Source organism: Mirounga angustirostris, unplaced genomic scaffold, assembly GCF_029215605.1.
Source record: "Mirounga angustirostris isolate CCGP_5_RB_7025 unplaced genomic scaffold, mMirAng1.0.hap1 SCAF_17, whole genome shotgun sequence".
NCBI classification, from domain to species: Eukaryota; Metazoa; Chordata; class Mammalia; order Carnivora; family Phocidae; genus Mirounga; species Mirounga angustirostris.
In genome coordinates this window covers 3,912,587-3,934,967 of record NW_026991725.1, presented here as the reverse complement: position 1 = coordinate 3,934,967, position 22,381 = coordinate 3,912,587, and the positions used below count along the sequence as shown (strand labels likewise).

The following is a 22,381-nucleotide window of genomic DNA, read 5'->3' as shown; positions in this document are numbered from 1 at the left end:
TATCAAAACAGTAATGACACTGGCATAAAAACAGACATTTAGTTCAATGGAACAGAATAGAGTCTAGACATAAAGCCACAATTATACAATTAATCTTTTACAAAGGAGGCAAGAATATGCAATAGAAAAAAGACAGTCTCTTTAATAAATAGTACTGGGAAAACTGGACAGCTGACATACAAAAGAATGAAACTGGACCAATTTTTATGCCATATACAAAAATAAACTCAAAATGGATTGAACACCTAAATGTGAGACCTGAAAACTTAAAACTCCTGGAAGAAAACATAGGCAGTAAGCTCTTGGACACTGGTGTCAGCAATATTTTTTTGGATCTGTCTCCTCAGACAGGGCAACAAAAGCAAAAATAAACAAATGGGACTGTATCAAACTGAAGTTTTTACACAGGGAAGGAAAACATCAACAAAATGAAAGGCAACTTACTGAACGGGAGAAGACATAACCAATAAGGGATTAATATCCAATATATACAAAACACAAATTTGAAAAGATAATATACATCCCTATGTTCACTGCAGCATTATTTAAAATAGCCAAGATATGGAAGGAAACTAGGTGTCCATCAATAGATGACTGGGTAAAGAAGATGTGGTAAGTACATATATATATATATATATATATATATATATATATATGCATGTATGTATATATGTATACACACACACACAATGGAATATGTGAACTATTACTCAGCTATAAAAAAGAATGAAATCCTGCTTTTTGTGACATGGATGAACCTAGGCAGTATGCTAAGTGAAATAAGTTAGGGAAAGAGAAATACTGTATGATTTCACTTATATGTGGAATCTAAAAAACAAAATGAGCAAACAACAAAACAGAAACAGACTCATAGATACAGGGAACAATCTGTTGGTTGTCAGAGGGGAGGGACTGTGGGGATGGGTGAAACAGGGGAAATAGACTTCCAGTTATAAAACAAATAAGACATGGGATACAACGTACAGACAGTAGAGGGAACAGAGATAATAATACTGCAACAATTTGTATGGTGACATTTAGTACATAGATTTATCATCGTGATTACTTCGTAATGCATACAAATGTTGAATCACTATGTTGTACAGCTGAAAGTAATATAATACTGTATGCCAACTACAATAAAATTTAAAAAGTCACCCTCTCTACAGACCACCATTCCATTCCATTAAAATCACCCTGTAGAATTCACCCATGGTGTTTGCACTTCTAAAGTCAACAGAACACAATTTTTTTTCAAAAAAAATTTTTGAAACAAACAAAAATTGGTAACAAATATTATATGTATTGCTTGAATTGACTGGGGAAAATATAAAAACTGTCGTGAATGGCTTAAATATTCATTTCCATTTTTTTTTAAATAGCACAATTTCTGGATGTTTGAAGCCATATTATTGTACAATACTATAAATTTCTGACCTTACAAACAATTTCCTAAAGGTCATTCCTTTTCTCTTTATACAACTCTTAGCCTAGAGTTGGTACACACAGGAATGGAAGAACTCTACTGTAATTAAAATACTTATTTTCTAAATTTAGATCTCAAGTACTTTGTTTCCTATCACAACTATTCACCCTAAAAAAGATGTCTTGTGATTTCAAAGATTTCAGTGGTGTATTTCTTTTGTTCATTTTTATTTATTGTCTTATAATTTTATTAGTTAACTCATATGAGAGAGCCATTTATAGGTCAAATTGTTGAATATTGGATGCTGTATGGTTCAGTTTTATACTCATCTTCCTGGTTGTTCCCAAATAAGCAAAGTGGGTCATCACACAATCAGCAAAGCAATGAGTTCATAAACATGCACAAGGAAGACTGGCATTGAGTGTCATCCATTTATCTTTTTTACCAAAAATAATATACAACCTGATTTTTAACTCTGTGATCATGTTATCTTTTTATGCTTATCTTTTGAGAAAGACAAAGCATTGCCAGAGTTGGTCATAAAAAGGGGCCAGTGTAGCATGAATACATTGTTTTTTAACTATAGTAAAATGTACATACCATAAAATTTGCCATCTTAACTATTTGTAAGTGTACATTAAGTACATTCCCACTGTTGAGCAACTATCACCACCATCCATCTCTAGAACTTTTTTCTCTTCTAAAACTTTAACTCTGTACCCATTAAACAATAACTCCATTCTCCTCTTCCCCCAGCCCCTAGCAATCAACATTCTATTTTCTATCTCTGAGAATCTGACTACTGTAGGTACCTCATGTAAGTGGAAGCATACAATACGTATTATTTGGTGACTGGCTTATTTCACTTAGCATAATATCCTCAAGGTTTATCCATGTTGTAAAATGTGTCAGAATTTCCTTCCTTTTTAAGGCTGAGCAATATTCCGTTCTATGTATATACCATATTTTGTTCATCCATTTATCTGCCAGTGGCTATTGTGAATAATGTTGCTATGAACATGGGTGTACAAGTTTCTCAAGACCCTGCTTTTAATTGAGTATATAACCGGAAGTGGAATTGCTAGATCATACGGTAATTATATTTTTAGTTTTTTGAGGACCTACAATACTGTACCCTTTTACATTCTCACTAACAGTGCACAAGGGTTTCAATTTCTTCACATCCTCACCAATACTTGTTATTTTCTGTTTTTTGGGTAGTAGCCATCCTGATGAGTGTGGTGATGTATCTCATTGTAGTTTTGATCTGCATTTCCCTAATGATTAGTGATACTGAACATCTTTCATGTACTTATTGGTCATTTGTATATCTTCTTCGGAGAAATGTTCTTTACCCATTTTTTTTTAAAGATTTTATTTATTTATTTGAGAGAGAGAATGAGATAGAGAGAGAGCATGAGACAGGGGAGGGTCAGAGGGAGAAGCAGACTCCCCGCTGAGCAGGGAGCTGGATGCGGGACTCGATCCTGGGACTCCAGGATCATGACCTGAGCCGAAGGCAGTCGCTTAACCAACTGAGCCACCCAGGCGCCCTCTTTACCCATTTTTTAATTGAGTTGTTCAAAGGTTAATTTTATGTATCAACTTGACTGGGCCACAAACTTCTGGGCCCAGAAATTTGGTTAAACATTATTCTGGGGGTGTCTCTGAGGGTGATTCTGGATGAGATTAACATTTGAATCAGTAGACTGAGTCAAACAGATGGCCCTTCCCAATGTGGGTAGGCTTCACCATTCCAGTGAAGGTCTGAATAGAACAAAAGACTGAGCAAGGAAGAATTTGCTCCCTCTGCAGGTCTTTGAGTTATGACATCAGTCTTTTCCTCATCAGACTCAGGCTCAAACTGGAAGTCAGACCATCAGCTCTCAAGGGTCTCCAACTTGCAGATCTTGGGGACTTCCCAGCTTCCATAATTGTGTGAACCAATTCCTTACACTAAATCTATCTCTATATTTCCTATTTTCTCTGGAAAACTCAAATATAGATTTTGGTGCAGAGAAGTGAGGTGCTGCTATACTGAATACCTAAAAATGTGGAAATGGCTTTGGATTTTGGAAGTGGCTAGAGGCTGGAAGAATTCTGAGGTGCATGCTTGAAAAAGGTAAGATTGTCATGAAGGCAGTGTTAATGGCAATTCTGGTGAGAGCTCAGAAAGAAAAGAGGAGGGCTGGAGAAAAAGCCCTCTCTCTTCTTAAAGAATACATCATAATCATGAACAGAATGTTGGTAGAAATATGGGCAGTAAAGTCCATTCTGATGAGGTCTCAGATGGAAATAAGGAACATGTTATTGGATAACGGAGAAAAGGCAATACTTGTTATAAAGTAGGAAAGAACTTAGCTGAATTATATGTTCATGTTCTAGTGTCTTGTGAAAAGTATAACTTGTAAGTGAGGAAATTAGATATTTAGCTCAGGAGATTTTTAAGCAAAGCACTGAAGGAACAGCTTCCTTCCTTCCAACTGTAAATAGTAAAATATGAGAAGAGAGAAATGAATTGAAGAAGTAGTTAAGCAAAATGGAACAGAACTTAGAGATGTGGAAAATTCTGTCTATATTGTAAAAAATGAGAGAGCATGTTCAGAAGAAAGCCCCAAGGGTGTGATGATGAAAGTGGGTGTGAACCATGGACCTCTCCACAGCCATCTCCTCAGAAGCTAGGAATAAAGATGGGATTTATACCAGCAGAAACACTACCAGCTGGGACTAAAGGAAGCAAAGAAAACAAGAGAGAATGAAGGAAGGCTGTGAACATACATTATCCTTCAAGAAAAGGGAAGAAGGACCCCAAAGGCGATTCAGAGATCATCAGGAGCTACTCTAACTACAGACCTGGAGTGCAAGGGCTGAGGGGCAAGGCTGCCTTTGCATTGGTCCTGCTGCCCAGCAGAGTGCCAGGTAGATGGGCCCTGGCAGAATGCCAGATGGGTGGCACTTCGAGGGAGCCAAGGGTGCAGGGCTGCCCTGCTGAGCCGTGGAGATGACACCACCAACTCCAGTGAGTCTTGAAGGCAGGACAACTGCCCCAGTGGGTCCCCGGTGAAGAGTATCGAAACCAAAGAGCATTATTATTGAGGCTTAAGATCTAATGGAATTTGCCTTGCTAAGTTTTGGATTAACTTGGGGCCTGTCACCTCTTCTTTCTCTCCTACTTTCCTTTTTGGAATGGGAATGTTTTCCTAAGCTTCTCTTACCACCATGTCTTGAAGTGCATAACTTACCTGGTTTCAGAGGTTCATAGCTGGAGAGAAATTCTGCCTCTAATCTCACCCATATCTGATTTAGATGAGATACACTTTTTTAAAGATTTTATTTATTTGACAGAGAGAGAGCACAAGCAGGGGGAATGGCAGACAGAGGGAGGGGAAGAAGCAGGCTCCCCGCTGAACAGGGAGTCTAATATGGGGCTCGATCCCAGGACCCTGAGATCATGACCAGAGCCGAAGGCAGATGCTTAATCAACTGAGCTACCCAGGCGCCCCATGATTTAGATGAGATATTTAGATGAGACTTTGGACTTCACACTTCGGAGTAGATGCTAAAATGAGTTAAGACTTTTGGGACTACTGGGATGGAATGAATATATTTTTTATGTGAGAAGGATATGAATTGGGGAGGTAGGGTGGAATGTTATGAACTGAATATTTGTGTCCCACTCCCCAATCCATATGTTGAAGCCCTAACCCCTAATGTGATGGTATTTACAGATGGGAGCCTTTGGGAGGAAATTAGGGTTAGATGATGCCATGATGATGTTACAGGGTTCCCATGACAGGATTCATGTCTACATATGAGGAAGAGACCAGAGCATCCTCTTTCACACAGCCATATGAGGACACAGTAAGAACACAGCTGTCTGAAATCCAGGAAGAAAGCTCTCACCGGGAACCAAATCTGCCAGCACGTTGAGCTTGGATTTCCCTGCCTCCAGAATTGTAAGAAATAAATTCCTATCGTTTAAGCCACTCAGTCTATGGTATTTTGTTATAGGAGCCTGAGCTGAATAAGACAGATTGTTCTTTTTCCATTGTGCTTGAGTTGTAAGAGTTCTTTATATATTCTGGACATTGACCCCTTATCAGCTATATTATTCGCAAAAATTTTGATGTAGACTAATTTATCTATTTTTGTTGTTGCCTGTGAACATTGGTTTTTAAAGACTTCATAGTTTGAGCTAATTATATTAAATGATTACTTTTAACTTAAGACTTTCCCAATAAATGGCATTTGGTTAAAATAAGAGATAATTTATGAAACATCTTTTTTATTATGTGGAATTGGCATTAGGTTTAATAATATGCTGTTTACTATTCAATTCTCTACTATAAACCACAACTGAACCCACAAACTGAAAAGATGAGTTCAGGCATGCTCAGTGAAATGATGCTAATTCAGTGCTGGTTTATTCTCTGGTAAGTGCTAGGGAATGCCAAAATAATCTGTAGTAGTCAAGCACACAAAAAATCAACCTCTTACATACCATTATCTAGCTACAAAGGGCATTCAATTGGCACTTAAGAGAAGTTTCTTTGTTTTGAGTCAGACTAAAGCAATTAGATTTAGAAATAGCCTGGGAAACATACTGAATGTAAGAAATTACAACAGGCAAGTAAATTTTGATTTTTAAAAATGGGTGCTACCAGGGACGCCTGGGTGGCTCAGTCATTAAGCGTCTGCCTTCGGCTCAGGTCATGATCCCAGGGTCCTGGGACTGAGTCCCATATCGGGCTCCTTGCTCAGTGAGGAGCCTGCTTCTCCCTCTCCCTCTGCTGCTCCCCCCGCTTGTGCTCTCTCTCTCTCTCTGACAAATAAATAAATAAAAATCTTTAAAAAAAAATGGGTGCTACCAGGTTTTTCTTCATTCCTTCTTTGTATAAATGATCCTTTTCTTGTAAAAAGAAGAAGCCTACAAAAACCCTCTGCTAGTCATATTAATGATATATTGCCAACAACTTTAAAAACAGTGGTCTTTATAAAGGTTCTTAATGGCTTGACAATTCAGGACTGTGAATGAGAGTAAACTTGCACTGCCTCATCATTATGTAATTTTTGGAACAACAAGTATCTCCCAGTAGATGCCAAGTCAATATGTAAAGCTTGAAATTAATCCAATGATCTTTACACATTTGGCCTAGTTTCAGAATCTTTTGGAATCCTTTTTTCACTCTAATGGGAATAAGGTTATGATGCCTCTGGTAATAAGTCAGCTAAAATTTTTTCTGGGTTTCTATCTCTTAGCCCTATGTGAAAGAATGACACTTCACTGTCAGATCTTCCCCAAGTGATAGTGAGAAATTAAGCTGCAAGCCAAATTTTTCATGCTAACCAAGACAGGAAATTTACTGTCAATAAGCTTCAGTTACTGATGAAAAGGAACTCTTTTTATATAAACTTGCAGTTTACAAGAGTGGTATACAGCAACAAACACTTGATAATTCATCATTAAGGAAGCATTCCCTTTGGCCAGGTTCTCTACATTGAGCATGCTTATTGTGCACTTCCTCTGTATCATACAGAACGGCTCATGTGATTGAGTTCAAAGGATACAAATTTGGTAGCATTTAAATGACCATCTTGAACTTACCAGAACTGTTTCTTGGGGGGAAAAGTTGATTTATAAAACCACTTATAGGAGATAACAAAAATATTTATATAATTCCTAAATATCTCTCGTAATATTTTTCTTTTAATGGCAGCAGGCACTGGTACCCTTTTAACAATATGTCCACTACTCTGTGAGTATTCATTGTATTTGAAGGATTGGGTAAGTTACTCAGTATATCCTTTGTATTTAGAAGCGAAATATTGACCAATCTATAAGAATTTAAATATCCATCAAAATGAATGACAAACCTAAGTACAAAACTGAAGGCTGAAATGTTCAGTTGATATTTTCCTAAAAGGTAATGAAAATTTACTTTTTTATTAATCAAGATAGTTCTTCAGACTTGAATAAAAATTGGACCAATATTGGCATACCTGCACTTTCTTAAAGCAATCTACCATTTTATGTATGTATGTATGTATGTATGTATGTATGTATGTATGTATAACTGACATACAACATTGTATTAGTTTCACGTGTACAACATAATGCAATCTACCATTTTAAATCTCTGAGTCAGTAACTGGATTCTTAAAGCAATCCCATTTTGAGAGACCAACTAAGCTTCTTGGAAAACCATGATAAACTAATCTGACAAGACTAAGAAAGAATTAGAGAAAAAACATTAACGATAGAAATGCTATAGAATATAACGAACAAACATACCTCCGGGGCTGTGACCGGCATTCCTCCTCCCCACTGTCTGCCTCCTGCATAGACAGGAAAATGATAAAAAAAATAGTTTAAAACCTGAGGTCATATATCATAATATCAACAACGCAATTTTACTAAGCTTTACATATAGGCATATCTCACTCATCTTGTGCACTTGAACAAATTCTCTCCATAAATAGCAACTTCAACCAACACAGAAGGTTGATATGTATCAGTAGAATTTATTTCTGGAGGAAACTTCAACAATAGCCAACAAATTTCATTGATAACAAAATGCTAATAGTTAAAAGAATTACCTCTGAAAACCAACTAAAGATGTTATGCCACTGTTATGCTATTTCAGATTCAAAATGAGTGGGCATTCTGATTGCCACCAACAAATCTCATTAAGATGTTCTCTTAATAATTCTGGTCCCCAAAGAACAACCTAAACAATGAGCTACTTCACAAAGTGCTCATGATCAAATCACGAACAGTATCACCCTCAACATAAAGGCTACTAGTTATTATTTATAATGTGCCAGGCTCCTTGCTCAATACTTTAAGTACATTGTCCTACTTATTAATTATAAATTCAGAAGGTTGAGGGGCGCCTGGGTGGCTCAGTTGGTCAAGCATCTGACTCTTGGTTTCCACTTGGGTGATGATTTTGGGGTCGTGAGATCAAGCCCAGCATTGGGCTGCATGCTCAGTGCAGTCTGCTTGGGATTCTCTCCTCCCTCTGCCCCTGCCCCTGCTTGCAAGGAATAAATAAATAAATAAATAAAATCTTAAAAAATAATTCAGAAGGCTGATGGTACTATATTTCTCACTGATTCTAACACACACACACACACACACACACACACACATAGCTTAGGATAAATATTTTCAATCAATAAAAAAGCATTGAATCATAGTTTAATAGCAATATTTATTTTTTCTTAGTGGCACATAAAATAATTGAAGGTGTTATAACATGGCAATTTAGATTCAGTGAAATAAGGATTTTCCAGATGAAGAAACTGAAATTCACAAAGAGGAACTAAGTAAGTTGTCCAAGGAAACTCATATGGTGAAGCTAGAATTAAAACTGATAAAATGCTGCCTTCCAACACATTGAAAAAGCATATCATTTACTCCTCCCTGGCCTAGGTTAGGTCTTATAAGTTATTACACAGATTTTCATGTACACAAGAATATTGACATAAAGGAAAAGTGAGAAAAGATGTGAGAATTAATAATACTAAGGTATTAAGTTTTTCCTTAAGTTTGTTCCCTGACATTTTATATTTGCTTTTTGGTCACTTTTGCTCTATTTGGCAAACATAAAAACTGGAGGACAAAAATAATTTCAAACACTATGTGTACTGTCTGTCACTGAGCCACCTACATTTTCGAGTTTATGGAACCAAACCCATTCACCTCTTTACCATCCTGTCTCCGTTCCTGGTCAGCTACTATTACTTAAAACTCTACAACTTTTATTCTCATTTTATTTTCGTTATTGATTTGAGGCATGCCTATTATTTTCCACAAAGGGAAGAAAGAAGTAAAGATTCTACACACAGAGAGAAGACAGGTTAAATGTCATAGTGTGCTAAACTATGTGCCTGTAGGGGAGGTTTTGGGTTCAGAAGTATTCCCTTTAGGGATTGAAAAGAAGGGTGTTAAAAGGAAAAGAACTGATTGTCTCTAGAGTCAATAGAACCTGGGAAGTTCGCAAGAAAGAAAATGAAAAGATTCAGATAAGCAAATGTAAATGTTAGATTTTGAGGCCCAAGAGAACTATAATATAGAGAAATGATTTCCTGGAATGTCGTTTAACAAATAGTGCTTCATTATTGTTATTATTGGTTAATAGAGCTCAAGTTCTGATGTATTCTTATCGTATTTTTTTAATTGTATGAAAACTATATAAAGGGTATTTTTAAGATATATGTAAGTTACGAGGTGCAATAATACAATGAGTATCTGTGAACACTGAAGAGCTAGACTAGTACTCGGGCACCTGGGTGGCTCAGTTGGTTGAGTGTCTGTCATGATCTCAGGGTTGTGAGATGGAGCCCCGTGTTGGGCTCCGTGCTCAGCATAGAGTCTGCTTGAGATCCTTTCCCCCTCCTACTCCTTCCCCCTCTGTACCTCACCCTACTCACATTCTTTCTCTAAAATAAATAAATAAAATCTTTAAAAAAAAAAAAAACGTAAACAAGCCAGACTAGTACTGATACCTTTGCATCTGTGTGCTTATTACCTATCTCCCATTCTTATCCTTCTCCCAGGATGTGACTACTACCTTGAATTTTAAGTTTATAATTTTCTTGTTCTCACTCTACTATAAAAAATTTCAAACATAAAAAAGGTTGAAAGATGGTATAGTGAATCTGTATATTCACCATATGTATTCTACCATTAATATTTTAATCACATATTAATTTATCTATCTGCCTTTCCATCAATCCATCTTACTTTTTGATGCATTTTAAAGTAGGTTACAGGGGCGGCTGGGTGGTTCAGTTGGTTAAGCAACTGCCTTCGGCTCAGGTCATGATCCTGGAGTCCCAGGATCGAGTCCCGCATCGGGCTCCCTGCTCAGCAGGGAGTCTGCTTCTCCCTCTCCCGCTCCCCCCTCTTGTGCTCTGTCTCTAAAATAAATAAATAAAATCTTTAAAAAAAAAATTAAAAAAATAAAGTAGGTTACAGACATCAGTACACTTGCCACTAAATGTATATAATTAATTAGAATTCAGCAATTCAGTAATTTCCTCTTACAGTAAAATTTATATACAATGAAATGCATAAATCTTAAGTGCTTCAAAGCTTCAAAGAGCTTTGAAAATGTATGTATCTGTGTAAATATAAAACTTCTATCAAGAAGCAAAACATTTCTGGGGCACCTAGGTGTCTCAGTTGTTAGGCGTCTGCCTTCGGCTCGGGTCATGGTCCCAGGGACCTGGGATCGAGCCCCACATTGGCTCCTTGCTCCGCAGGAAGCCTGCTTCTCCCTCTCCCACTCCCCCTGCTTGTGTTCCCTCTCTCGCTGTGTCTCTCTCTGTCAAATAAATAAAATCTTAAAAAAAAAAAAGAAGCAAAACACTTCTATTACTTCAGAATTTTTTCTTGTACCTCTTCTCAGTCAACACCTGGCACCACCCACCCCTAGAGGCAACCACTGTTCTGATTTTTCTACCACAACTTTCCCCCCCAAATTAGCACATAGCATATAATTCCATTTATATGATTCCACTATTCATATAAATGGAATCATATAGTATGTACTCTTTTGTGCGAGGCTTCTTTTACTCAGCATTATGTTTTGAGATTCATCCATGCTGTTGCATTTAACAAGAGCTCATTCCTTTTTATTCCTGAGGATTCCATTGTAGGAATACATCACAGTTTATTCATCTCCTACTGATGTATGTGCTCGGGGTGTTTGAATTTTTGTCTATTATGAATAAAACTGTTATATGAGCTTTCCTTTTTTTTTTTTAAAGATTTATTTATTTTAAAGGGATAGAGAGCATGTGAGCAGGGGGAGAGGAAGAGGGAGAGAGAGAATCTCAAGCAGACTCCCCGCTGAGCATGGAGCCTGATGCAGGGCTTGATACCAGGACCCTGAGATCATGACCTGGGCCAAAATCAAGAGCTGGAGGCTTAACTGACTGAGCCACCCAGGAGCCCTCTTTTGTGGGTTTTTTTTTTTGGTGGAAATATGTTTTTGTTTCTTTTGGGTAATGGGATAGATGCATGCATAGTTTTACAGGAAATTGCCAGGCCTTTTTCCAAAGTGCTTGTAACACTTTACACTTAATCAACAATGTATGAAAGTTGCAATTACAGTTTAATTAGCAATTTTCTTCTCCAATGGTAATTGTTTTCCATGTCCTCAGAAACTTTTGCTTACCCTTTAGTCACAAACACATTCTACCATACTTTTTAAAATATTGCACAAGGTGTTTTCTTCTTCTTTTAAGTATTTTATTTATTTATCTGAGATAGAGAAAGAGAGCAAGAGAGCGTGCGTGAATTGGGGCAGGAGCAGAGAGAGAGGAAGAGAAGCAGACTTCATGCAGAGCACAGAGCCAGACTCAGGGCTCGATCCCACGACCCTGAGATCATGACCTGAGCCGAAACCAAGAGTCAGGTGCTCAACTGCCTGAGCCACCCAGGTGCTCCTACTCTACCATATTTTTAAATAAAAGCTTTATGGTCTTATATATAAGTTCTAAGGCCCATCCTGAAAAAATATTTGTATATGGTGTGAGTAGGAGGTTCATTTTTTCCCACATGGATATCTAGTTTCAAGTACCTTTTGTTGAAGACTTTCCTTTCCCCACTGGATTACTTGGCTCCTTTGTAAAAAATCAAATGATTGTATAGGTAAGGTCTACTTCTGGGTTCTTTATTCTGCTCCATTGATCTATTTGTCAGTCTTTATGCCAGGACCACACTATCTTGACTACTGTACTTTATTATAGTAAGTTTTGAAGGAAATATAAATCCTCTAACTTGATTCCTCTTTTTCAAGATTGCTTTATCTTCTAGTAAGACTTTTTATCTTGAAATCTGCTTTATCTGATATTAATATAGCCACTACAGACTTATTTATACAAGACATATTTTTCAATCTCTTTGTATTTTAAAGACTGTCTCTTATAGACAAAATATAGTTGCATTTTGGGGAGCCTGGGTGGCACAGTTGATTGAGCATCTGACTCTTGGTTTCAGCTCAGGTCATGGTCTCAGGGTTGTGGGATCCAGCCCCGCATCGGGTTCTGTACTCAGTGCAGAGTCTGCTTGAGATTCTCTCTCCCTCTGCCCTTCTCCACGCCCCCACCCCGCACACTCTCTCTCTCTGAAATAAATAAATAAATCTTTAAAATAATAAAGTTGCATCTTGCTTTATCTATTGTGACAATCTTTGCCTTTTATTTGTAGTGTTTAGTTCATTAACATTTAATGTAATTTTTTTCTTTTTTCTTTTTTTTAAGATTTTATTATCTGACAGAGAGACAGACAGCGAGAGAGGGAACACAAGCAGGGGAGTGGGAGAGGAAGAAGCAGGCTTCCCGCCGAGCAGGGAGCCCGATGCGGGGTTCGATCCCAGGATCCTGGGATCATGACCTGAGCTGAAGGCAGACGCTGAACGACTGAGCCACCCAGGCGCCCAACATTTAATGTAATTTGATACAGTTAGATTTGGGTCTATAATGTTACTATTTATTTTCTGTTTGTCACCTACATTTTTATTCCTCTATTCCTCCTTTTCTGTCTTCTTTTGTATTATTTGAGTATTTTTTAGAATTTCACTTTTATTTACTTTACTGGTTCTACCTCTTTTCATTATTTTTTAATTCCATTGTCTTTTTAATTATATTCTATATTCTTTTTAATTATATTCTATATTCTTAAACAATGTATCATTTAGTTTTGATTGTTTAAGAGCTTTAAAAATTGTACTATATGTATGTAGTCTCCTCAATATGCTTTTTAATTTTTTAATTTTTTTAAAAAAGATTTTATTTGACAGAGAGAGACACAGCGAGAGAGGGAACACAAGCGGGGGGGGAGGGGGAGAGGGAGAAGTAGGCTTCCCACTGAGCAGGGAGCCCAATGCAGGGCTCGATCCCAGGACCCTGGGATCATGACCTGAGCTGAAGGCAGACGCTTAACGACTGAGCCACTGAGGCGCCCCCCAATATACTTTTTTAATAGTATTATGCAAACAAGATTCATCCACTTATTACATATATTTCATTTTACTGAGGTAAAAGACTACATTATATGAATATATCAAAGTTTATCCATTCTAATTATATAGATTGTTCCTAATTTTTGGTGACATCAACCATGCCACTATAAACATTCTTGTACATGTCTTTTGGTCTACATGCATAAGAGTCTCAACACAGGATATAAACCAAGCAGTGGAACTGCAGGGTCACCGAGTAAATGAAGGTTAGCATTTACAAGATAGTGCCAAATTATTTTCCAAGGTGGTTGTACTGATATATACTCCCACCAGGAAAAAGTGTTTCAGTTGATCTAAATCCTACCCAACACTTGGAATCATCATGTTTTTATTTTCTACCAATGGTCTCAATTTGCTTTGCCCTGATTACTAATAAGGTTGAGCAACCTTTTATGTTTATGGCCTATTACTAACTTCAGAACAGACGAAAAGGGGGATAATTCAAATTATTTTCAGCTCTTTGGTGGATTTTTCTTTTCTTTTAAGATTTATTTATTTTAGAGAGAGAGAGGGATAGAGAAAGTGCTTGTGAGTGCGGGGAGGAGCAAGGGAGAGGGACAGAGAGAATCTCAAGCAGACTCCCTGATGAGCACAGAGCCTGACATGAGGCTCAATCCCATGACCCTGAGATCAGATCATGACCTGAGCCAAAATCAAGAGTCCGACGCTTAACCAACTGAGCCACCCAGGTGCCCTGGATTTTTCTACCTGTGAGAATTGTGATGAGAGTATATGGAGACGTAAAAAGCAAAAACACCCTTGATGCTTCCTTAGTGGGCACAGACAGCCAAAATCAGTTATATCTACAAAGGCATATTTTATTTAATATGCACCATAATTAGACTTGTTCAAGGACACAATGCTAATAAGTGGTATAGTTAGGATTTGAACTCAGGTCTCTCTTTCTGTTATAACTAGCTTCCTCTAAACTAAAAATCTGACTCTGATACCTATATCCAAAGATAGTGGGTAGGGAGGGAGCCACAAAAGAAAGCATTTCTTTTTCATGGCTTATAATAAAATAATATCATTTGTCATCTTTCTTCTATGACTTCTACATTTTAAAATAGTGCCAAAGGAGTGGGAAATCCCTTTGGCACACACCAAAAAGCTAGTCAGAGTAGTGCTTCTTTTTTTTTTTTTTTTTAAGATTTTATTTATTTGTTTGACAGAGAGAGAGACAGCGAGAGAGGGAACACAAGCAGGAGGAGTGGGAAAGGGAGAAGCAGGCTTCCCGCCAAGCAGGGAGCCCGACGCGGGGCTCGATCCCAGGACCCTGGGACCATGACCTGAGCCGAAGGCAGACGCCTAATGACTGAGCCACCCAGGCACCCCCAGAGTAGTACTTCTAATACAAGATCCTCAACTTTGTCTGTCTTTCTTAGATTAATATTACAATAGTCAGGGCAATGAATGATTTGCTTCCCATTGCTATTACTCGGAAAAAGAAAAAAACAACTTAGTATATATCAAGGTATTGTAGGCCTTAGAGTAAAATTGATTTAAAAGGAATGAAGAAAATGCTCAATTACGTTTCTTTCAGAATTCATTGCCACAAAAGCAAAAATAAAACACTGCTTATTCAATAAGTCATGCAGTTATCTTGAAAAGTGGCATTTAAATGATAGCTAAAGGTAGAAAGCTTACTATTCTATTCTAACAAGTTCATATGATAGATAAAACCAACTACCTTGTCAAGTAACTTCACACATTGTCAGGAAAAAGAAAAAAAGCCAAATAGTCAACCTGCTCAGAGCATTAGAAATTACCAGGATAAAAGTATAGAGATAGTGCTTAGTTTCTTCTTAGTGAACGGAATCATTTCTAAGGTGTAAGGAAGAGATCTAATTAATAAAACGATTAAATACATATTTGTTGCTCTTTTTATATTACACAGTCCTATTGTTAAATAATTCTTGATGCTCTTAAGAAAAATTCAACCTATAAACAATATGGTATGAGATTCTAAATGTGCATTTAATTTTAGGGTATTCAGGAACCATTAAGTATGAACTAAAAGATTAATGCATTCTTATGAATCTACTACCTGAACATAGAAGTAGGTTGCTAAGTAAAAGATGTTTGGAAAAATGTAAGCACCCAAGTGATATTTGCTGATGAGTAGGCTGGGGAGAGGGAAGTGCTGCTAGCCTTGAAAAACACTGCACTATGTAGGTGTTAAATACCTTCCCAAACCTTATTGTTTAAGATTCTTTACACTTTCCATATTCTCCAATCCAAGTGGACTGATTCATTATACTTCAAAAGTACCTATTAACTTCCTTTGTCCGCACTGTTTCATCAATGTGGAAGGCCCCTCTCCCCTCCTATATCTCTCCCCAGCTTTGAAAGATGGTTTCAAAAGCCTGAAGTTCATGACACTTTTTTTAAATCACCTGATAGGCTGTCTGTCTCCCTCCAAACTTAACAGTTATTGTGTATCTTTCTTGTGGCACCACCCAGTTCTGCTTATGGGTTACCATTGAGAGCTGTTGCTGGGTGTCTTTTGTCTACAATCCTTTAAAAAAATTTTTTTAAAGATTTTATTTATTTGTCAGAGAGAGAGAAAGACAGAGAGAGAGAAGGAGACAGACAGAAAGACAGAGAGAGAGGGAGAACACAAGCAGGGGGAGTGAGCCTGATGTGGAACTTGATCCCTGGACCCTGGGATCATGATCTGAGACAAAGGCAGATACTTAACCAACTGAGCCACTCAGGCAGCCCCAAAATTTGTTTAATATGTGCAACTTAACTCACCCACTTGGGAAAATTTCAGAATTGCTACACTGTCTTTTCTATCATCAGAGATTCAACTCTTTGAGGCTACTTGGTTTTTAAAAAAAAGCAACAAGTTTTCCTGTGTTCTGACCTGTTATATCTGACAAACATGCAATATGAAAACGTTATAAGGTTCTTAACTCTGGCTCCCTTTACAACTTTTTTAATAACAAAAATCTCCAGGTCTCATGCTTACCAATTTTTATTCCTTAGCTTTGAGGTGGGGCTGATGGTGTGTTGGGGCTGGTTAGTAGGCTCGTGAGAGCCAATTGTTAGATTTTTTAGGAATCTCCTGACATTCACATTGGAAGCTTGAAATTGGCCATGGTGGGAATATTTACCAGGAAAATCAGCAAATGCTACAAACAGCCCCCACCCAGAGAACAGGTTTTTTAAACATTTACCAGTACACCATGAGGTATGCGGCCCAAGAATGTGTACATTTAAAAAGCTTCACAGATAACTAACAAACAGTTAAAGGTTGAAAACCTTTATCTTAAGTGTTTGTAAAAACATTAAAAAGCCTGGGGTACACATAGCTACTACTCCCTCAAGGTAACTATGCTAGGTACCAGGGAGATCAGTGATGATGGGAACTTAGCTCTCCAAAGCATCTACTGTCCCCCTTCCTAGACTGTAAGGTCTATAAGGGCAGGACTATGTTTGCTTAGTGACAGTCATGCTCAGTAGATATTAGATGAATTAATAAATATTGTTCAAGGCATCATAACCTTGGTATCACAACCTAGTAAGTGGCAGAATTAGGAATAAACCTTAGACTAATTTCAATATATCATGTGCCTCATCTTCATTAAATTATTGGTCATATCCTGGTCTCTCAATCCAAGATGAGTGCTTAAAATGGGGTAGAGAGCATGCGGCATCCACCATAAGGTAATAAGACTATGCCTCTGTGCCATCTTTTGGTTCTCCATAATTTAAAGACTATTATTCATTTGAGCCACCCTGGGATGAATGCTATGCAGGTATGAGTAGAGACTTACTTTTCAGCTGAAGAAACTCATAGAAGTGGGATAATTTGCTCAAAGTAACATAAGAGCAAGCAGCAGAGTCAAGATTCTGTCTAATAAGGTCAAATATATCTTCTGCCAGAACAAGCTGCTTCTCTTGTATCAAAAGAATACTCTGGGGGCACTTATAAGGGCCTGATCCTAAGACCCTGTCTTTGAATTCTCTCCCTGTCCAAATTCTGTTCGCTCCTACTCAAGTGAAATTCCACATCTCATTCTCTGAGGATTCCACCATTGGTCCATTTCCTTCTTTGTAGCCTGAGCCCTCAATATGGACATATGGTCTTATGTACCAGAACATAGTGGTACAACGGTACTAACTGCTTAAACAGTGAAATACTTCTGTACCAGATGGTAAATAGTAGCTGCCTACCGCCTCTCAGAATGTTTCAATATCCAACAACAAACAGGATGATGCCAGGCACAGCAGAGGATTTCCAGGTCTTGCTCCTGACTATTCTGATTGATTTATAGGCATGCCATACTAGTTGCTAAATATTTTGAATATCATCTCTACCTACAGCGAATCTTTTCTGTGCTCTAAACTTTGATTTAAAACTCTTAGCTCTGTCTTAGCTTCACCCTGGAGATAATGTCTGTATGCCCCTTTCACCTATATCATCTGTTCTGTTTTTTGTGTGTCCTGCTAGCCACACTCCAATTGCTTACTGCCTTTTGGTTTTAGTACCAGTCCTCTGTGACACATGATTACCATGACTCCCCAAGGAATTTAAAAATGTAAAAGGCACTGATAACATCTGGAGGAGGCTAACTAAAATGTGATTATTAAAGTTTCTCTTAATATTAAACACTTGAATTATTTATGGATATAAAGAATTAGAATACAATTAGCCAAAGTTACAACTTTAAACGTTATTCAGAAATAAGGCCACAAAAGACTCTGAAAAGCCAAAGAAATCTTGAGAAAGAAGAGCAAAGTTGGAGGTATCACAATACCAGATTTCAAACTATACTATTAAAGCCATAGTAATCAAAGCAGTAAGGTAATGGCATAAAAACAGATACACAGATCACTGGAATAGAATTGAGAGCCCAGAAATAAACCCACTTCTTAAAATGTCAGTGTGCTCCTACAACAAAGGAGGCAACAATATACAATGGGGAAAAGACAGTTTCTCCAATAAATGGTGTTGGGAAAACTGAACAACTACATGCAAAAGAATTAAAATAGATCTTTCCTGCACTATAAACAAAAATAAATCCAAAATGGATTAAAGACCTAAAGGTAAGACCTGAAGCCATAAAAGTCTTAAAAGAAAACAGGCAGCAGTAATCTTTTGGACATCAACCTTAGCAATATTTTTCTGGATATGTCACCCAAGGCAAGGGAAACAAGCAAAAATACACAATTGGGGCTACATAAAACAAAAAGCTTTTGCACAACAAAGGAAATCATCAACAAAATGAAAAGGCAACCTATTGAATGGAGGAAGATATTTGCAAATGACATAACTGATAAGGGGTTAGTATCCAAGATATATAAATAACTCACAGAACTCAACACCCCAAAATAATACAAGTAAAAACTGGGCAGAGGACCTGAACAGACATTTTTCCAAAGAAGACTTACAGATGGCCAACAGATACATGAAAAGATGCTCAACATCACTGATCATCAGGGAAATGCAAATCAAAGCCACAATGAGATCATAACCTCACACCTATCAGAATGGCTAGTATCAAAAAAGATAAGAAATAAATGTTAGCAAGGATGCTTAGAAAAGGGAACCCTCCTTGTTCACTGTTCGTAGGAATGTCAAGTGATGCAACCACTCTGAAAAAACAGTATTGAGGTTCCGCAAAAAACTACAATAGAAGTCCTATAATCCCACTTCTGGCATTTATCCAAAGAAAACGAAAATGATAATTTGAAAAGATAAATGCAGCCCTATGTTTACTGCAGTGTTATTTACAATGGCCAAGATATGTAAGCAACCTAAGTGTCCATCAACAGACAAACAGATAAAGAAAATGTGATACAGATGTAAAATGGAATACTACTAAGCTGTAAAAAAGGAGATCTTGCCATCTGCAACAACATGAATGGACCTACAGGGTATTTTGCTGATAAAATAAGTCAGACAGAGAAAGATAAACACCATATGATTTCACTTACATAAAGAATCTAAAAAACAAAACAGACAAGCAACAACAACAAAAAAACAAAAAAGAGAAACAGACTTATAAACACAGAGAAAAAACTAGAGATTGCCAGAGGGAAGGGAGCCAGGGTGACAGGTGAAATAGGTGAAGGGGATTGAGAAGTACAAACTTCTAGTTATAAAATAAATAAGTCATGGGGATGAAAAGTACAGCATAGGGAATACAGTCAATAACATTGTAATAACTTTGAATGGTGACAGATGGTAATTACAGTTATCTGGTGAGCATTTCATAATGTATATAACTGTGGAATCACTATGTTATATACCTGAAAGTAATATAATATGCCAACTATACTTCAAAAAGCAAGCAAGCAAGCAAGCTGGCCAAAGAACACACACAGAAGGGTAATGAAGGAACACTGATTACCTACCAAATATTACTGGACTAACAGCATAATTTTTTCAAGTTTTCCAAAGTCATTTTCAAACCAAGGAGTTGATACAGTCATGACTCTGATCAAAAAGAAATTAGAATATTTAAGACATAGATGTACTGCTAAGACTAGTTTGATTAGGGAGAAATGCATTGCTATTTTGTTTGTACTCATATTTAAATCTAGACAATTAGCTATTCAGTCATCAACAAGGGAAAAGACAGAGTCAGGATATGGGATATCTTTGGCAAATAAATCGTCAACATATTCACTAAAATCTGCTGGAGTCCACAGGGGACAAAAAGAAGGGTGAGACAGTACCACAGTCAAGGAGTTAATCTGGCTACTATATTGAAAAGTGGATACAACAAGTACAGTGTAAATGCATAGCACAGGAAGTAATATTTCATGAAGTTCAGAAGAGGGATCTCATGTGGGTACAGTGTTCACAGGAACAAGTGAGCTATGAGTCCAATCTTGACAGAAGAGTAAGATTTGAAGAGGCACAGAGACTGACAGCATTTGAGACATGAGCAAAAGGAAGGAAAACAGGAATATGTTTGGTACTGGTGGGGTGGTGGTGAGCTGATCATCTGAGTTGAAACCCAGGGCTTGCAATGATCCCATGGGGAAGCTAGGGAAGGTATTTACCAGCGTCTTAGAAAATGGAACAAAATTATAAACATGTTGCTTTGGTGGTAATAAAAATTCTTTAAGGAAGCAGAGGCTAAAATTTGGAAAGCCGATCAAGAGAAATGGGGTACTCTTCCTAAAGCCGGAGGACACTGCTCAATATAACCACAGATCTCCACTAGAGGGCAGACAAGGTTTATTTGCTGGTTGAACCGGAGAAACTGCGTCCACAGAAAATACTGAGAAAACATCATGTGTTGTTTAAAGACCATTTTCAGTGCTTTCAACCTTGGACAGAGCCTTTAACTAATATATAAATCTTTCACAGAGTAGGTTTGTGTGTTATAAAATGCTTCTTAATTGCAAAAAGTTATACATTAGGAACCTGGCCTGGCGGACAGGGACATGTGCTTATCCGTCACAAACAAACCTGCAATCACAAACATACCTGGAATGCCAACAGCAGCACTCATCACTGGCTACCTTACCTCAAGCTTCCCCTCCCATCTCAAGCACATCCTAACCACCACCCAAGCCAATGACTAACAATGTGTATACTAGCTGGACCATGATTTCAATCCAGGTTCTCCTTCTGGTCAACTGAAGATGTGCTTGGTCTTAAGGACTCATCCTTTTTAAAGTCAGAGTGAGGTTAGGTCACCAGAGAGAGGTTTTTATATGTATATTTGACTTAGTAGGCTGAGGAGCTGTCATATGGGGGTGTTGGTGGGAGTCCTCAGGTCTCACTAACATAGCATGAATATTAACTTCCAAATAAAAGGGTTGAGAATGCCATCAAACTTTTTAGATGCTAAGGCTAGATTTTATAAAGTACCTAAACATTTTTTCTGTTTTGATCTCTTGCAAAATGTTTGTCATTAAAGGTGCAAGGGCAGTAGTAGGTTCACTTTCTGCCATTAGCTGGAAGGAGTTTTCTTCCACTCTTGATCAATGCTAGTATCACAAGTATCTTCTTTCTCCTTGGAAAATGACAACAGTTTCTTGAAAATGATAACATTTGGTTTCAGATATTAGGTATTTCAACTGCAGGTAAATTTTGCTCTCCTGAAATTCTGGTAGTATCGTCAACAAGCCAGGCCATTGTGTATCTTAGACTTTGCTATGCTGTTCCCTCTGCCTATAATACACTTCATTCCCCTCTTTCCTTGCCCACTTCTACTCAGGTATAGTGGAACAGATCCTTCAACCAAGGTGTCCCATTTTCCATGTTGTAGATTCAGTCTTCAAGCATTATTTACTATGTATAATTTAAATACAAAAATGTAGTAAAAATTCCTAGCACAAGAATATTCATAGCCATACTTGTTGCATATTTTCACATGGTCAATCATTTTAGAGGCTTGCATAACAGAATTCTGATAGAAACAAAGATGAATACGGCAATGTTTCAATAACAGGACCTAATCATCATTCTCTTCTTTTAGGAATGCATTCTATTTATCTTATTTTCTGGGAGTGGTAATACCTATCTCTAACCCTTGCAGAAAATAAAAGGATAGAAAGACCCATTAAGCTGTGAGCTTTTTGAAGGCAGGGACCATGTTTTGTCTTTATATTCAAGTACCTGACACATAGTATTTGTCTTGTTTTTTTGTTGTTGTAAACATCTTCATTGAAATATAATTCACATGCCATTCAATTCACCTATTTATTTTTTAGTATCTTCACATGGTTGAGTATGTTCTTAAGTATGTGGTCACACATTTTAAAACCACACCATATATTCAAATATAAAAGGATATACACAGGAAAATAGTAAAATTAAAAAAAAAAGTCTAATGACAAACCAAGAAAAGTAGCTTCACCATAAATAAAACAATGAATTAATAGTTTCAATAAACAAAGAATTCCAGTGAATCAATAAAAAAAGGCAAATACCCCCACAGAAAAATGGGCA

At 37.3% G+C, this 22,381-nt stretch overlaps 1 protein-coding gene across 5 annotated transcripts in view; it reads right to left on the bottom strand.

Annotated features, from left to right (window-relative positions):
* SSH2 (slingshot protein phosphatase 2) overlaps nt 1-22,381 on the bottom strand; it is a 244,327-nt gene that overhangs the window by 138,954 nt on the left and 82,992 nt on the right. For all 5 annotated transcript variants that reach the window (XM_064582302.1, XM_064582301.1, XM_064582303.1 and 2 more), the window contains one exon: nt 7,719-7,762. In XM_064582302.1, coding sequence (XP_064438372.1) covers nt 7,719-7,762 — 44 coding nt within the window. The remainder of the gene's footprint in view (nt 1-7,718; nt 7,763-22,381) is intronic.